Raw genomic sequence first — 18,979 nt, 5'->3', positions numbered from 1 at the left:
TCCTCATGTATCATCTTCATCCATTTCTTTACCTTTTTTCCCCAAATAGGAGGATGTTGTTTATGGTTATACATCAACTCACTAGAATCCTAAACCTAATTTAAACACCAAAGGAGAACTAAATTAAACAGCACCACTTAAACCTGACTTAGACCAAACGTCTGTTACCTTTATATTTTAATCTGCCACTAATATGGGTCATACAACTGAATCACAAGAGGTTACTGTTCTTATCACTGATAAAATGCAAAATTAAGATGCAACACTGAAGAAAAATAAACACTTTATTAACCTTGAGCAGAATTAGAATTTTCCCATCTTACCTCCATCCATTCTTTCCTCTAACAGAGAGCAGAAAGTTATGATAATAGCTCAAATAATTTCTAAATTCTTACCATCATGAATTTCATAAGCCAAACTAGTGATCTTCTGGGTAATTATCATCATTGGGCTGTGACAAAATTTAAAAAATCAACATTTTAGAAAAGGAAATTTAAAATAATACTTATGTATGAAAATGAGTTTATTCTGCTTATAATAATATATAATTATATAACATATAATAACAAAATTCTGAAATTTTTTAACATAAAAAAGGCCTCCAAGGAATTTCAAAGAGCTAGAACACAAGGGCTGCTATGCTTGGAGAAGGTACAGAAGATGGGGAATCTGGGCCTTCTCCTCACTTTGAAAAGCAAGAAAAAAAGAAACAGCTCACCCTCGGGCAGGAACCTCGTGTGAGCAGTGAGTCCCCCTCCCGGGGCGTGCCTCCGGCGGGTGCTGCTTAGAAAGCACCCAGGCGCAGGCTTGGGTAGCAGCTTCCCTCAGAAAAGGGGAATGTTGAAAACTAAAGGAATTTTGGTGAGGAATGAACAAAACAGGAAGAGGGAAACAGGGAAAGGAATAGGGACAAGGTCCACATCTCGGCTCCCGTAGCCAGGAGCCGAGGGTCAGCGGCCTGTGAAAGGCACTGGGGGACAGCCCCGCGGGCACATGGGGCACGCACTCTGAGAAAGGAGGCCTGGAGAACCACTTACAGCTAAGAAGATGGCCATCCTGTTTCCATATTATATAATCTTTGACTGAATGGGTAACTCAGAAAGGAAAACAAACAAATTCACATAAGAAAACCACCAGGATACATTTTTATCCTTTACACCATTTGCTTACAGACATTAGTAGTAAAGAACAATTAACCACAAGTTACTTATTTATATTTTTGGAATTTCAATAAAGCCAGGCAATCGTGTTGTGCCCACAGGTAGAATGTGAGCTCTACCTGCTCAAGAGTATGCAGATTTCAGTCACACACACACACACTGCAAGACCAAGGAAAGGGCTTCACGAAGGGCTTCCCGAAAGAGCTACACGAAGGCCGGTCATGCAGCCAGCAAGTGCAAGACACAGGAGGACGCTCAGCGCCACCATGAAGTCCCCGTGCCCTTCCACCTGCCCCACTGCTCTGGGTACAGGACTGGTCAGCATCAGCTGCCACAATCAGCAAAATCTGAGCACGTAAAGGCAGAAAATGTTTCTCACCATGTCAGTACTGCCCTCAAGGGTTTGTGTGAAACGTTCCTCCCACTGGGAATTAGAGGCACAGACCTGGGCCCTTGAGGACTCACAGCTGATTCTCCTCACCTAACAGGCACAGCTCATCAAAAGAAAAAAACCATCAGATGACAACTGCTTTTAAATCAAAGTCCGTAAGGGAGAAGACTCCTTGGCTTCCCTTAAAAGTCAGCTCTTATATTCATGCCACTCACTCTCGGGAAATTATTCCTCAGCCAGCCTATCGCTGTGCTGCTTTGAGCTGTGCATGAAACTTTACATGCCTTTGAAGATTATGAAAATGCCTTATAATTTCTATTTCCCTGGGGGAAGAGAATCATTTTCTCACCTTGCCTAATTCTCTTCATATTTCATCTCTCCAAGAATTATAAAATACCTTTCAGTTCTAATTCCCATTTTTACCTTAGAACATAATAAAAACCAATAAAATAATTAAATTTAACAGCTCAGTGACATGCTAAACTGTTAAGTACATATAATATGCATAAGATGTTGCAAAGATGCAAACATGTCTTTTTTGAGTGTATATATGCCCTTACCGTGCCCTTGGCTGTCCTGGTACCCCATGCAATTCCCATTGTGAAATAAAGCTGACCACTATACTAGGGCCCACCTAAAAGATTTCAGTGACTAGTTTTTGAAGGTTTCATTTAGTCTGGGAGTCGCAAAATGGCCACACACATTTAAAAAAAAAAAAAGCCATCAATTGATTGAATTAAAAGCTAGTCAACTAGCACCTGTTTTAAAGGACAGCAAAATGCTTACTCTTCTCCTTAACCTCCTAGATGCCAGATACCCACCAGGATGTATTTTACCCCCCATCTCTTTTCTTCGCATGACCTATCTTACATAAATGAAATGTGCCCCTTTGACGTTCTCTCCCTCTTCGATGTCTGCTCGTGGATACCAACCTTTGTATGACTCGGCCTCTTTGGAACATATCTCCTACCCCACCTGTAGGAATTATACCTTCCCAGGTCTAGAGCCAAATTTTGGCTCAAATAAAACTCTATTTTCAACGTGAATTACTGAATTTTTCATTGATACTCTTCTCTCAGGTGTGCAGGATGCAGGATCTCTCATGAAAGTGAGCTGGGCTGGGAAAAGGGTGGTGGTGTAAAGCTGAACGGCTGGTTCCAAGAATCATGCTCCCTCAAAGGGACGGCAGGAAGGCACAGAGCAATCTTGATGCTTGGACTCTCTCCAGTGGCGCTCCCTCCTCTGAGACTACCCGTCCTGGCACTAGTGCGCAAGGATAGCTCCTTCTTCTTCTTCAAGTCTCAGCTTACCAATCACTCTGAACGAGAGCCCCCTAGACAACTCCATCTCAAGAAGCCACCTCCAGAGACATGCACACATGCCCTTTGTTTAATCTCAGCTTCTTGTTTGTTTCCTCCAAAGTATTTTCACATTCATGGGTTTCATTTTTCAAAGTACAGTGGCTGTTTTAAAATTTGTCTTTCCTTTTTGGAAAGTCCATAAGGTAAGGAATTAACAGTCTTTGTCACCACTGAATCTCTAGCACCTAGCACAGTGCCTGGCACAAGATAGGTGCTCAACAAATACTTTAAAAATACCAAATAAACTGATCTCTACATGTCTCGTCATGATACATGATCCTTCTGCAGCTCAATGCTACTCCCTCCCGCCTGCCCATTATCGTCTGTGCTTAAAAGTATTTGCCATGCTGTAATTATTTGTTTATTTTTCTGTCACCACAAAAGTCATGAGCTACCAAACCGTAGGAACAATGCCTTATTTATCTGTGTACCTTAGAACTTGGCATATCCATAGGCTCAAAGTACTGATTGGTTTGCATAAACATCTCATCATGTTTAATGGCAGCTCCACTCGCTGTGGTCAAGCCTGTCACAGGGTGGGGGAGCCAGGGAGCAACAAATATGAGAGTAAAACGGTAGAAGACAAATTTATTACCAAGGGACATGAAGTAATGTTTTGTTATGAATGACAGTGAGAAAGTACTACAGAGGAAAGTCAGCAGGGATGAGCACATTAATGAGCACTCAGAAAAGTCAGCCAGAGGGGCAAACGGACAGGAGTCCAGGACAGGTGTGTGCACGCCCCGGAGACAGAGGAGAGCCAGGGACGAGGAAGAGAAACCTCACCCTGTGCAGAAGGAGACGAACTGCAGTGGGGTTTCTTCATGGTGCACTTTGTCATAAATACCTGCTTCAGTGACAGAGTGACTCACACCATTATTTCACTTACACCTTTATTGACTTTTTAACCACTTGTTGACTTTGCATCTAATGGAGCCTCCAGTATCTAATTGCTTCCTAGGTCCTAGGAAGTCTGAGATAACTTGATGTGAATCAGAAAGGCACCCTGTTTCCCTAGGGTGGAGGCTGAGAGACAAAGCAGGGTAGGAAGCTGGCGGCTCAGAATCTCCCGAAGGTCAGGACTGGGGGTGGAGCCGCCTGTATTTCTGTGCACCACCAGCACTTCATTTGGGCGGACTACAGATACTTCCTTCCACAGGCACGCTACTAGGAATGTGGGGAAAATGGAATCTATTCAAAATAAATACTTCTACTGATGAAACAGTTTCAGGGGATATATAAAAAAATAACCCATCTGACATAAAGAACTAAAAAACTCAAGAATTGAAATTTTTAAAAAAGATACAAAAGTTAAAAGAACATTTACATGCATTTTTTATAATTAGCACACAAAATATAGGCAAGTCACGGGGAAGGTAATAGAGCACGGAGAAGACAAGTAGTGACTGTAGCATCTAACTAGGCTGATGGACAGTGACTTCAACAGATTGAGGGGGACTTGATAATATGGGTGAATGTTGAAACCACAACCTTGCTCATGTGAAACCTTCATAAGACTATGTATCAATGATACTGTAATTAATTTCAAAAAATATTTACATGCATTTTGTTTTTACAAAGAATGAGAATAATAGGATTTAGTTCTATCACACAGGAAAACTCAACTGTAGTTAAGCATTACTAGAGCAATGCGTGCTAAAGAACAATCACTTTCTTGATTGTCCGTTGTCTCCAGGAGACCGCTGAGCTCTAATGATGTCTGTATGTTAGTGCTGCAAAGCAACTGCAGCCATCTACTGGGTAAAAGGTCAGTTTGCCACCAGGGTACATGCTACCTGCCAGCCGAGGCAGCGTGCTCATTCTCATCTCCTTCCTCCGTGAACAACAAAAACCCACCAAAACCAAGTAAACTCCACGTACTTAATGCCAAACGAATGCTCAGTGAGAGGCCAGACACAAGGCCACTGGCTCCCAAGCCACCCAGTCACTCCCTCGCGAATACTCGCGAGCAGACAAGACCCCAGGTGCTGCAGGCAGCCACGGGAGAGGCATAGCTCTCTCACTGTCATGGACCATACTTTGTACTGGAGACAGAATTCAAAACGAACAGGCAGGTACGTGTATCATGTGCCAGATGCTGCGGAGCGCTGAGCAGAAAAATGAAGCCAGGTCCAGGGAGAGGAGGGACATAGGGGAGAGCCGGCCCCACCCAGAGGGGCATTTAAAGAGACTGAGCCGGACAGCAGCCATGGGGAGGTCCGAGTAACAATGCTGCAGCCAGAGAAGGACAGTTCCAGCCCTCGGCAGGAGCGTGACTGGCACGTGGGGAGTCTGATAAGGACGCTGACGAGACTGAAGCAGGTGGGGAAGCAGGACAGGAGCAGAAGCTGAAGACGGCCGGCTGCGGGGCTCAGACCCAGCAGCTTCTGTGGGGCTGGGGGCACACTGCTCTGATCCAGAGATGGGGCACTGGAGGGCTTTACAGAGGGGTCACTTGTTTTGACATGGGTGTGTTCTGGCTCTGGGGAGAAAAGCCTGAGGGGAGCCTGGATAAGCAGGCAGGAGAGGAGGCAACCAGGCGGTCTGAGTCGATTCCAGCCATCCTCTGACAGCAAGACCACAGGACTTATGATGATGTGATCATCGATTCCGTGCAGGGTTGACACCTTATGTACCAAGGGTTCTGGCTAGAGCCGCTGGCTTGGAGGAGGGAGCCACTGCCTAGAGGGAGCACGAAGCTGACGGTGGAGGAGGGAGGACGCCTGTCACACCAGGGGCAGCAGGGCTCATGTGTCGGAAAACGCTTCGCTGCAACTCCACTGCCTATCAACTGTGTGATATTGGGATGCTATTTAACTTTCCTCCCAGAATTATTACCTATAAAATGGGAATAATGATGCCACTCTTGGATTAAATAGAACAGCAACATGACAAAATACTTTGGACAGTATTTGAGACACAGCAGATGCTTTATAAAACCTCATTTAATAAATACTGGCACCGTGACTAGGCGTAAGGCACTGAGGGACGCAGCGAGTAACTGTGAAGTGTTGTCTCTGAAGGAGATCTCTCACTAAGACAGGAGATAAACAGGTTTGCGAATAACTATACAAAAAAGTGTTGAGCCAAATGAGATCTTTGAAGAAATATTTAGAGATGAGAAATAACTTCCAGCAGAGAAAACTGAGGGGAAAACACCTCCAGCAGCTGTTTCACCCAGGGCTTTCAGATTAGGGGATCCTGGATATGCAGGCACGGTGGGGAAGGGTGTTCCAAGCAGAGCCAGGGATGAGCAGGACAAAGACAGGAAGAGCTAGAACTGAAGAAGGAAGAGTGGGCAGAACAGGGCTGAGAGGCAGGAAACACTGCACCTTTCTGATGAACAGCATTAGACCATGCTGCTCTGTCCATGCACACAAAACCAGAAGGGAAGGCTTGGGCAGGGCGGGGAACACGAAGTCATGTAATAGCTCCATGTCTGTTTACTCTCAGTAACTTGAACTAAGTGGGCAGCAAGGAAACAATGTTTCCTTTAAGCAAATGTAGGGCAAAGTGTTGGGAGACACTCCCACAGGATGAAACAGGTTAAATGGAACACTAAGGTTTAGCAGCTGAATAATTTATATCTCCCCATTTACAACACAGTCACCAGGCCCAGTGTGAGAAAAGAGCAGCCAGGGGCCTTCCAGAACTCAGTTCACAGAGCACAGAGGGATGCCTAAATTTAGATGCTTGGCTTGACTAAGACTTTCCAAAAGGAGTGAACAAGACAGTAGCACCTGTAGCTCTTAGACCACATGATCCATCCCTTCTCACGCTTGATAGGACGGTCGCTCACAGAAGTACAGAGCTCCTAGCAAATGCACAGCCCATGCTCAATAAACCTTGGCTGAATAAACACACAGGAGTCAAGCAGTAACAGAACATTTACTGAGCATCTGATACTGCCTGGTTTGCTCTAAAACACATTCTTTATTTGAATGGACAATCTTGTCACATGTATCTTTTTTCATGGATGCATTAAACTATCCCTTTGGCACCACAAAACGGAACATATTCCAATCAGAACTCATTACTTTCCTGCACACCCCCCCCCCCAAAAAATCTCTTCTTGCTTCCATCTACAAATTATTTATCTACATAGGAGGCCAGCCTTTACCTTTCTTTTTCTGTCTCAATGCCATTTACTGAATAATTGAGAGGGGCTTTCTCCCCTGATCTGTAATCCTACCATTTCTATTCTGTACACTTATTCTCAGATCCATGGGTCTGTTTCTTTACTCTGGCTTCTTTGATTTGTCTATTGCTATGTCAGTCCTACAATATTTAAATGATGGCTGCTTTACAAACAGCAGTATGTTTTTAGATTTAATTTACTATTTTCAAGCACTTATTCTTCTAGAGAAACTTTTCAATTATTTATCTAATTTCCCTCAAAACCCCAACTTGAGCTGCAATCACACCTACAGATTAACTTGAGAACTACTATCTTTGCAGTATTGAGTTTTATTATCTGAACAAACAAGATGTTTCTCCAGTTAGTCTTTTTTTTATATCCTAAAGTTTAATAGTTTTCTAGACAAAGGGCCTGTACTTTTCTCTTTACATGTATTCCTAGGTATTTCATAGTCTTTATTGCTTTTGAAACTAGGATTCTTTTTTTTACTGTATTTTCTAACTAGTTATTGCTGATACAAAGGAAATCTATTTGTTTTATACTTTTATCTATTTTCTGAGGCTAACATAAAAGCTAACAACTTCAGTAGCTTTTCAACCAGTTTTTCAAAAAGAAATTTCTATTAAGAAACAAGTCCCTTTTATTTAATCATTTAAAATATATCTCAAACCTAACTACACACACACACACACACACACGAGTTTGCCACAGTTTGTGCAAGTAAGATTGCCTGGAACAAAGGTGCTCCGAAGTGATTCCTCTGCAAGAGCTGGCTTCACATCCTCTCCTCTGCTTCTAGCTTCAGGCAACAGGACAGCCTGACACAAAGGCTGGGTCACTTCATTCAATTCTACTTTCTTTAGGCACCTAACATGTCGGATAACTATTATATTTACCCTAATTAGAATCAAGTTAGGGTCTTTTCTGCTCCTGTGTTATATAACACACTCAAGCCTTCTAAATGCCTGAATATTTCATTAATAGGAGAGCCTGCCTCTAGATGGCTTCTTTTCTCTCCTGTGCCCATTAAAAAAGAGTCGTTCAACTTAGTTCTGCCAGGATGGTCTCCTTCGGCTAATGTGTCCCCGTCTAATGTATCAGTTCACCAATAATGGTCAAATGTTTTCTGCCAATAGATAAAAATTACATATTAAACTGGGAGTTTCTTTTCAGGTTGTCCATCTTTAAAATACTATGTCATTTTCTTTCTATATACTAAAACATTTTAAATCATGATTAAATAATTTAATGAGATTTTAAATTTCAGCAAAATATTCAATTCCATGTCATATAAAGCTGGTGTTTTTAAGATGCATTTTGTTGTTACTGTAAACTCTATGTAAACTATCTTCTAATCTGTGGGCCATGTAACTAGTCTTTTCTAATAGGACGTGAGCAGAAGTGGTGAGCGTGCTCTCCCTTCACTCACACTTCACAACCTCTCCATCAACTTAATCTTAAGTAAATTCCAGAGACCCTGAAGGAGGTGGAGCCCCAGGAAGGAAGGCACCCTGTTCCCTAAATGATTGTGTGGAGCAGAGGCTGGCTCCTCAGAGGACTGTCATGTGACTGAGAAGTAGACTATTAGGAGGTTAAGCCACTGAAATTATGTCACTGTTTTAACAGCAGTTAGCCAATCCCCACCTAGCGAGGGACAAGAATTTAGAACAGCAGAGAAGACAAAAAGGTAATGACTAAAAACAGACCGAAAGAGGGGCTTTAACGGCCCAGCAGACACTGCATCACACACACCTGTATTCACAATCCGTTTTAATATACTCAGTTAGCTATGTCAAGCTACTTTTTTAATCTTTTTAAAAATACAAGCAGCACAATATTTTTTTAAATGCAATATTATGTGGAATTCCAGTATAAAGCCAGAGAAACACACAACAGATGTGGCTGAAGTTAGACAGAGCCAGAGCCTCCTCTGCTTGGCACTTCTGGTATTTGCTGCTGAGGCCTAGAACTCTAAAAGTCAACTTGAAAACTCATTATTTTACATTACTGTAAACTTTCAGCTGCTACCATTGACATTTCTGTTATCAGCATGCAAAAACTGAATTAGTCAGGACTATTCTTTTTTGTTTCTATTTCATACTAAATGCTTTATTTATTTCTCAGTCATTATACTGCAAGTATTCAGAGCTATGAATTTATGTCAGTACAGCTCTGTCCACATTGCTCAGGTTTTTCCACATCGGTATTTTCCAGTTCTCTCACTGTATTTTCTATTTTCTTCTTAACTGAAGTATTATTATTAATTCAGTAAGTAATCTCTTAATGTCACTATGTGCTAAGCCCTAAGGACACTAGGATGAGCAACACCAGTATACTCACTGTTCCCAGGAAGGTTGCATTTTCTAAGTGACTTTGATTCATTTAAACATTTACCAATTACTCCTACTTTCATTAGACTATGACGACAGCATGTGACCTCGGTTACTTCTCCAAATCCTTTGAGTTTTTCACCGGGGCCCAATATATTTATTGATTCTTCTCATTAGCTCTTTTTCTTCAAGAGTACAAACCATTTCACCAACACCTATTCCCCTTTTCTGATTTCCAGGTGTATTTCTCTAGTCTACTCAGTATTTTATAACTTAACTAACCAGACTTTTTAGTGCACTTAATCAGTTTTGTTTTGGTCTCTTTCGTTCTTGTGGCTCTCCCTTTCACCCAAGTCTATTTTTAAAATCTGTTTCATGAAAAAAACTACTTTAATCTCATTAAGAAGAAAAAAAAATTGATCTTTTTAAATTCTATTGTTGACTAATTGTTTTTCACAGATGCCATGGTTATTTATTTTTTCCACTTCGCTTATCCTTAGACTGGATTTGCTGGTCACTTTTTATCCTGTGCAGATGACTCAAGCCTGACTTAAAACAGGTCTTTTGTATCTTGTTGAGAAAGCTGTCAGGCTTGACACAAAGAATACAGAGGTTTATCTTTAACTACCCCACCTAGAACCAAGGTGTGAGCAGATGTCCCTTCATAAAGATGCTGACTGCATTTATCCCATGACATTCAATCAGTTTTGTTATAGGGCAAAGAGTACCATGGAGGAACTATATCCTCTCTAAAGCAATAAAAGCCAGAAGTTACTTCTACTGTTCAGCTGAATACTAGATAAAAGAATGTAGAACATTTTATAAAAGTGAAATGCCTAAAATTAAAACACATGCTCAAGGGTCTTCTCTAGGAAATGTGGTCTGAGAAGGCTCGCCCTCGGGTCTCTAGTCCAGGAAAAGTCTCATGGGTTCCAAGGACCAAGAGCAAGTGGCCATGGAAGCTGGTAAATGACTGTATAAAAGGGAACCAGGAGAACAAAGAAAGAAAGAAAGAAAGGGTAGCAAGGATGTTTGACTAAGGGGGACTGGTTTTCAATAATTACAAATAATTGTAGAAATTTCTATCAGAATTAGCAAATCCTTTCAGTATCAGAATGCCATGTAACAAATTTAATTGCTACATATTTAGAGATTTATGTAAGTCAATTTAGAAGGACAGGTTATTTATGTGACTTTAGATTGCACTATAAAAGACTACTTGGTAAGATGAAAAATTCTAAATTCAAAGAGGAATGTTCACCTAAAATGTTTATCAATAACTTTTCACTTTAACTACTAAAGCAGCTATATGTTGCCTTTGAACCAACATGTTAGAATAGATAAAACAGGCTACTGAATCAAAGTTTTAATCTTACCCTGAAAAATCAGCAGAATACTGTCCATAATCAAAGATATAGACTCTAGTAATTTGGCACACTGTGAGGTATCCCAAAGCAAACACAAAACAGTATCTGGAAAACAAAAATAATCTAGATTAGTGAAAATAAAAGATTCATTCTGTTTAAAAGTACATTTTAAAGTTATTTATTAATTATATGATATTGTTAAAAATTAAATATTATTAGATCTACTCCAAAAATAGCTTTCTTCAATAAATTATAAAAATTCTTTATATATATATATATATATAGTATGTTTTAGATTACTTGAATATTGTACTGTCTTCAGTGGTGAACGCATTTGGTTACTGCCTTTATTAATTTTTTTCCTTCTGAAAAACCTCCATACACCAAGTTATATATTTGAAAGTCATGCTCACAAGCAAAAAACTGAGTATTGGTATATTTTTCTATTTATTCCACTTCTTTCTAGAAAACACAGTTTAGCATAAAAATATTTGGCTAAATTATATATTAAACAAATTCTTGATAAGATTTTTAAAACTCAAATAGTTTTTAAAAACTTAATAGTCTAAATTCATAAATCCTTAGTGTGGATCGAGTGGTATTTAGTCATATTTTATGGGCATGAACATTTAGTGATTTTCACAACCTTAAGATGCTTGGGACAGGGTTAAGATAATTCAAAACATGGCATGGGCAAAGAGTTTACATACTGATAGAAGAGAACAGAAACCCAAATTCTAGAATATGTAACACCGCAGAGGATGAAGGCTGTAATGCAAATTATGGGGAATGGGTTATCACCTACTTAGTTAACAATAGGACTAGGGGAGGGTTATACCTCATCTAAATTCTAGATGGATTAAAGGATTATACATACAACCTAAAGCCAAAACACACAGGAAATGTGGACAAATATTCAAATGTTCTCAAACTGGGGAAGAACTTTCTAAACATATATAATATAGATGAAACCAATAAAAAAAAATATATATATATATATATGTATATATTTGGTTAAGTTAAAATCTTAAACTAATTATGCAAGCAATTCAGGTGGTTTTATGAAAAAGATCAAACTTTAGACTAATAGGTAATTCTGAGCCGCTTGAATTATTCCTGAGCAAGAAATAAAGGAAGAAAGCTTCCTAGGAATTCGGAATGCTTTACAAAGTTGCATTCCTGACAGCCGCATCTGACAAAACAACACATGTATACTCACACACAAAGTGCTGACAAATCAAACTTGAAATAATTTCTAAAATTTGTGTGGTGGACTGTGTACCTCAAAGATGTCCACTGCAATATCTCCACTTCATATGCTCTTCTACAAACTGACCTTCTGCTCCATCGAGAGGAAGTCTATTTTTCTCCCCATTTTGAACCCGAATGGCCCTCGAACTGCACAGACCAGGAAGAATAACACTGCAGTTCCAGGCAGACCCCATAATAAGCCTGGCAGTTTCTACTTCCTGCCTTTTGGAAGTTGGCTGTCAGGAAATAAGTGTGATGATTCTGAGCCCACCACATATAGGGGCTCTGGAGGATGGGACAGCATGTGGGAAGACAGACAGACAGGGAAAATGGGGAGGAAGGAAGAAGAGTGAGTTAGACAGGGGAAAGACGTGCCAGCTCCTAAGATATGTGAGTCAGGAAGCTGATGCCACAGGAGAAAGAGATGATCTATGCAGCTGCCCCTTTCCTGAATTCCTGACCCACAGAATCATTAGCAAAATAATATACCCATCTCTTGTTGGCTGCTGCAATCAGAACAGAAACTGATAAGAGAAAATAGGCTGCTGCCATAACAAAAACTTGGAACACAGCGTGGCCTAAGGACTGAGGGGCAGTGACAGCAGGAGAGTCCCTGAGGAGACCGCTTGGGCAGCCTGATGGGCAACAAGCAAACTCTAACTGGACGCTACAGAAAAGGCAGCCGCGTCCTATAGTGGCAGAAATTGGGTAAAAACCTCGCTCACCCTAAAATGGAAAATAGAAATACCTAATAAAAGTGTCAACTGGTTTCTTCTACAGGCATATGACAAGGCATGGATATAGGGAGATGAACTGATTAAGAGAAGTGTTCAGGTTGTGAGCAGATTTTAGGAAAAACAGAAAGGTCTCAGGACACTCTCTCTAGTCAGCAAAATATTCTTGAAGTAATTGGGGTAGAGATGAAGTCAAGAGTACTCTTTGATGACACCTCAGAAAGATTTAAGGACACACCTTTATAGAACCTCTCAGGAAAAGTTTCCAAGAATCTTAAGGGAATGCCTCTTAATCTCTGTAGATAAGAAGAACATTTTTAAGAATTCTAGGAGTGTTTTCCCACAGCCCTTTCAGACAAGAGTAAAATGAGACTGTCTCTAAGAGCTGTGTGGGTGTGACTTCTGTCTAGTGCAGGAGATTTAAATGGGATACTCAGGAAGCCCACATTCTAGGGGTGTTACATGAGATGGGACTGAAAGGCAGGGACAGTTCAAAATGAAGAGAGATCTTTAGGTCCCCAACTATCTACCGGCAGGTAGCAGGCTATGAAAGCTACTCAACGCAAAATCTGACTATTTATGAGACAGGAAGGATAGCTCAGAGTGTGAAGTCCAGAGCCAGAGAATTACATGTGCAGACTAGGTATGAGCCCTAACTGAGCAACTGGCAACAGGTGTCTGTTTGGACTTCACAATTACTATGGATCAGGTATTGCAAAGTGACTTGCATTCCCTCTTTTGTTACCAGAAGGGTCTACTACAGTTACCCTATCACTGTTCACCACTGTATACCTGACATGTAAGGGGCCAAAACCTTGTTTCTTTACTTTACTGCTCCTCAGATGAAGAACTGTACTTGAGGAACCACACCCACAAAGCCTCATCCATGACCTGACAGTAAGACAAGAAAGAGATCTTAAGTCATAAGGGGGTGAGACCTTGGGGCTTGGGGAGGGAAATGAGTGTATTTTTATGCAGGATGTATATGAATTGTGGGGACCAGAGGATAGACTGTCTCCAAAGATTGCTGCCCCAATAACAGCTCCCTCTATTGTACCTATAGCTCTATACATCAGGAGCTGGAGTGTGATTCTCCTCTCCTTGAACCTAGGCTGGACTGAGCAACTTGGTTTACCAACAGAGCACAATGGAAATGACTCCCTGAAACTGCAAGGCTGGTTCCTACGGAATCCTGCAGCTCCCTCCTGGGTTTTTTGGAATGCTTGTCCTTCGCATGCTCTCTCTGAGTCCCGCCACCATGGGTGGGCAGCCCAAGCCCACAGGGAGAGGCAACACGTAGTGCTGCAGTCAACAAGCCCAGCTGATCTCCCAACCTACAGTCAACATTGACAGCCAGTTGTAGAAGGGAACCAGCTCAGGCGTCAAGCAGTCAAACTTTCAAATGACTGTAGTTCCACACAACACTTAACGGCGACACTGTGAGACCCCCAGCAAAGATGGCCAAGCTGAATTAGTCAACACACAGAACCATGAAAAACAATAATAAGTTGTTGCTAAGTTATTAAGTTTGGGGTGGTTTATCATGCCACAATAGATAACTGAAGTAATTCCTTTATAAGAATCTAGCAAACTCAAAGTAACAGTTATTTAAAATAAGATGCCTTAGTCTTTATCCATAAAAACCTTTAGAGGAAGAATTGGTGACAGACCACCAGAGGAGCTGGGCATCTGCTGCCTCACCCACCGGCCGTACCGTCATGCATCCCTGGGTGGCCATCTCAAGCCTCATACTGCTTCTGACAGATGCTGTAGTTTCTGATGCACAAGGGAGTGGAGTGGTGGGCCAGCCTGCCATACTGCCCTGCACCTACTCAACAGCTAATGGAGTCACGACCACGTGCTGGGGCCAAGGCGCATGTCCTAGGAATCTATGCTCAGATGAACTTGTCTGGATTGATGGAACCAATATCACCTTTCAGAAGCATACACGTTATAAGCTGGAGGGAGACCTTTTGAAAGGGAATGTGTCTTTGACCATACAGAATGCAGCCCAGGTTGACAGTGGCCAGTATTCTTGCCGTGTTGAGCATCCGGGGTGGTTTAATGATATGAAACACACCTTATCATTGGAGATAAAGCCAGCTGAGGTCACCCATGTTCCAGCATCACCTAGGGTCTTTACCTCTGCTTCTCCAGTGGTTGCACCCACACAGAGCCTCCAACCAGTTGCCACTTCATCTTCACCACTGCAGACAGCAGAAACCCAGCCTACCACACTGCAGGGAACGAGGACTACGCAACCTACCAATTCACCACTGTACTCTTGCCCGACAGATGGCAGTGGCACTGTGACACAGTCTTCAGATGGCCTTCAGCATAGCAATCAAATTCACGTGTCCTTGGCACAAAATCCACGGATGATCACCAGTAAGAGACTACATTGTAATTTGTATTCCTGCCATGGTATTGTTCATTTTTTTGGTTGCCATAATCCCCAAAAAATATTTATGCATGAGAAACAAGCTGGAGCAACTGAACATGGTTTCACTGACCCTCAGATCAGAGCTTTACAAAGTACAGCTGAAGTGTGTGTCCGAGCAGAAGACAGTATCTACATTATTGAGGACAATCTTTATGTCATGGAGTAAGACCCATTGGCCCTGTAAGGCCTTATGTCCTTGACTGTGGAAGACAGTGACCAGCTATCACCATGTCAGAGGCCTCTGAAGTTCCAGGATGATTTTTCTGCCAATTTCACATGCATTCAAACATGCCAGTGATGCTGAGTAGAGTGAGTCTAGCTCATCTGGGTACAGTCGATCTCATTTGGTAACAGAGTCTTAATCTTTTATACTAAAGTTGGCTCAAACTTTCTGGTCATTGCAGAGCTCTCTCCCAAACAGGAAATGAATGCTGTAGACTGTGTATTCTCTTTAGACCCTGTGAACCCTGTATCCATCAAGAATTCTCCCTGACGAGACAGGAAAAGAACTACCTTGGTCACCAAAACCGTCAAGAAAAGTTGAATAGGACTTAAAATCAGCAAATCTGATTTGGGACTAAAAGTACTTCACTTGGAAGCATTTCATGATTATCTCTTGCTTTTTATCTTATAACGCCACATGTCACATTTCTTTAGTCCTCCAAAAGCTTTCAAATTATGGGAGTACACAAGTTTTTATTTCCCCCATGAGGAAATAGAAGTGAGTGTGATTTCAGCAGTATAGGTACATCTGGTTTCTCGTGGCTCTGGAAATAGAAGGTATTAAGAGCTTTCCCTGGGACTAGGAAGAGTATTTTTGCAGTTAGAAGTTAGGGTAGTGAGTAGACCAAGTACAGACCAGGGAAATAAAATTAATTGCCTTGTGATTTAGCCACTTCTTATGTATGCTACTTCTGTACATATGTGCCACAGTTCTAAGCACTTATGTAGACAGCTGTCAGGCTCTCTGAACTAATATTTAGAATGAGGTAGGGCAGAATTAAATAAAAGGAAAAAAGAAAGGGAGAAAATAAGGAAAAAAGCTTTCTTAGAAGAGTTAGTTTGCAGCTATAACAGTACTGATTGAGAGTGTTAGTTTCAAATGAAATTCTAAATTGTCCCCAAACCACTTTGATTTTTAAAGTTGTTTTGGAACGATGAAGGGTTTTTTTCATATCAAATTAATCCCAGTTATTCTTTTTCCATGATTCTATTATATTTTTGGTTTTGCCAAGAGAGTGAAAAAAAAGTTAAAGCCAAAGATATTTTTGGTCACCAGAAGCATTTCTACATGAATCGGTAACAAGGCTGGGTATGAATTTCAACATGAGTACACCCTGAAATAACTCAGGCTTGAGGTTCAGAGCTGCTCACACCCCAGTGGTCTAGGAGGGCAGGAGTTTGTTTTCTAAAGTAAGTTTTTTGACACTGTTTTCAGAGTTCTATGAAATTAACAGGACCTCTGAATGAAGGTTATATGGGCAAATGAAATTGTTAAACTTCTATACTGGGTTTCTGAAATGGGACAAGCCTGATCTGGTCTAAAAAATTCAACACAACGTGTACAAATATGGATATTTTAGACTAAAGCCAAGATTTGTGCCTTCTCTGGAAAGACCCTGTAACATTGGACTGCAAGTCCCATCAGGGCTTCATTAGGTCACATCCCCTCAGCCCCCTAGTCCTCGCCTTTCCTGCATGCTCATGTTTGTTACCTGCTTTCTGCCTGGAGCTTTGAATTTATGATGCTTGCTCTATATTCCATATCCTTCCTGGAGATTTATGATGGCGCACTACAGGCCATGGGAGTTTGGTTAGCTTTGTTTACAAAAGTTATTTGAAACTCATGAGCGCAATGACTACTGGAATGCCTAGTAACACCCTGCAAAACATATGTGGAGGCATGGGGTAAGGGGGCATGCAGAATTTGGAATAGGACCTACATTCTAATCTTAACTCTTAGCAATAACACTGGATGACATTAGGGCAAATGGTTGTTTATGCCTACATGTTTTAACCTACTTCCATACTTACATTAGTGTATAGTGGTAATTCTCATAACATGTTTCTGTGGGAAGTGTTTGAAAAGTAAAAAACACTACAGAAATGCAAAAGTTTAATTTTTTTGGTGGAGTTTGTAGTAATAGCAGATCTAGTATTAGTGCTCAATAAATTTCAGTAGTGTTGCACTTGTAAGTCTCTTGCTACATGGTACTTTTTTTTTTGTTTTGAATTACTTACTGTTTTTAAAGATATTGGTTAAATTTAGCTATAATCTTATATTGTAGAAAAAATTTGTCAGCACCCAAGAGGGTGCTGGGTAAGAGGGAAGGAAGAGGAGGTATTTAGTTAATACTAAATTTTTTCCTGTAAATATATCAATCTTGTAGCATGTATTGAGTTTTTTCTTTGATTCTTCAAGACAATTGAGATTCTATTTTCTACAGTCTGTCTTAGGGCATTTGGACACTGGTATAATTAAAACCTTATATTTAAACTTAGGAAAGTTTGCACATTTTTAAAGAGCAGAACCAATCTTTCACTGATGGCCATGAAGATAATTCTGTGAGTACATGAAAGTGTGAGACTCTTTGTGACTAGCTTCATTTGCATGTACACTTAATAATAATAAAAGAGATTTTTTGTTTTTATTTTGAAACAAAAAGATGCCTTGATCAAGTAGGGCTTATTTGAAAAGTGCAAGTATGATTCAATATAGCAAACCTAGTAGCATGTATCATCATAGTGATGAATCAAGGGGAAAAATAGTTAAAATAGATACATAAAAAAGCAATTAATAACACCCACTCATGTTTGCACTTAATAAACCTAGAAGAAAAGGATGCTTTCTTAACGTTAAAAAAAATCTGTCAAAACATTTAGTCCTTTGTGGGCCCTGAAATACCAGTAATTCATGGGGGAAAGCATATGGAAGTTTTTGAAGTGGGAAAGAAGGATATGTGTTACTATGAGTAAAATGAACTTTTTTAGACTTTTTTTGAAAATTCAAGCAATGTTCAAAGTCCACTCTCCTCAAATTAACTTCTAAATTTAACATCCTAATCCCAATCAAAATCCTAACAGTACTTTTAACCAGCTGATTTTCAAGGTCTTCTAGAAAACTAAATAAACGTAAGAGGAGGAGGAGGAATTGCCCTATCTTAGCCGATAAAAGATTACATCACAGTGATTTATAATGTAGTATTGTTTCACGAAGAGATCAAAAGATTAAACAAACAGAGAAGACAGTTCAAAAAAAGACTCATTGTGCAACTCAAGTTTTGTTTATTATGAAGCTGGCATATAAAACTAGTGGGAGAAGGACAAATGAGGTAAATGAAGTAAAAAAGTTAGCTCTCCCTTCAGAAATTAAGTTTCCCAGTTCATACCACACATGTGTACAAAACTCCAGTCAGATTATGAAAAGATCTAAATGTAAAAAATAAGACCATACACTTAAAAAGTACCAGAATAAAATACAAAAGAATACCCTCAAAATCCTGGAATGGGACAACCTTCATAAGCATGACAAAAATTATAAATGCCATGAGATAAAATCTGACAAAATATTTATTATATAAACACTGGAAATTTCTATGTAACAGATAACAGAAAATTGAGTAAGTAAAAGAAATTACTTACTACATATAGTAGGTTAATATTCCTTAATAAGAAATTCCATAAATCAACAAGAAAAGGATAAGAAATTCTAGTGAAAAATGGATGAGAATTTGAATGAGTAAATTATTGAATTTAAAAAATTTAGAAGAGCCAGTCCATTTAGAAAAATAAATGACATTCCAG

At 40.2% G+C, this 18,979-nt stretch overlaps 1 protein-coding gene and 1 pseudogene across 8 annotated transcripts in view; one reads left to right on the top strand and one right to left on the bottom strand.

The window, feature by feature from the left end:
- The window catches only part of MBOAT2 (membrane bound O-acyltransferase domain containing 2), a 161,887-nt gene that overhangs the window by 22,480 nt on the left and 120,428 nt on the right, over positions 1 to 18,979 (bottom strand). For 6 of the 8 annotated variants that reach the window (XM_036881738.2, XM_036881743.2, XM_057497470.1 and 3 more), the window contains 2 exons: positions 10,757 to 10,852; positions 396 to 451 (listed from right to left, as the gene is read on the bottom strand). In XM_036881738.2, coding sequence (XP_036737633.2) covers positions 396 to 451; positions 10,757 to 10,852 — 152 coding nt within the window. The remainder of the gene's footprint in view (positions 1 to 395; positions 452 to 10,756; positions 10,853 to 18,979) is intronic. The other 2 variants (XM_036881739.2, XM_057497469.1) reach the window with 1 other exon arrangement.
- Positions 14,315 to 15,341, top strand: LOC118910529 (hepatitis A virus cellular receptor 1-like; annotated as a pseudogene).

Source organism: Manis pentadactyla, chromosome 2 (genome assembly GCF_030020395.1).
Source record: "Manis pentadactyla isolate mManPen7 chromosome 2, mManPen7.hap1, whole genome shotgun sequence".
Lineage (NCBI taxonomy): Eukaryota > Metazoa > Chordata > Mammalia > Pholidota > Manidae > Manis > Manis pentadactyla.
This window is presented reverse-complemented; position numbering and strand designations above follow the sequence as displayed.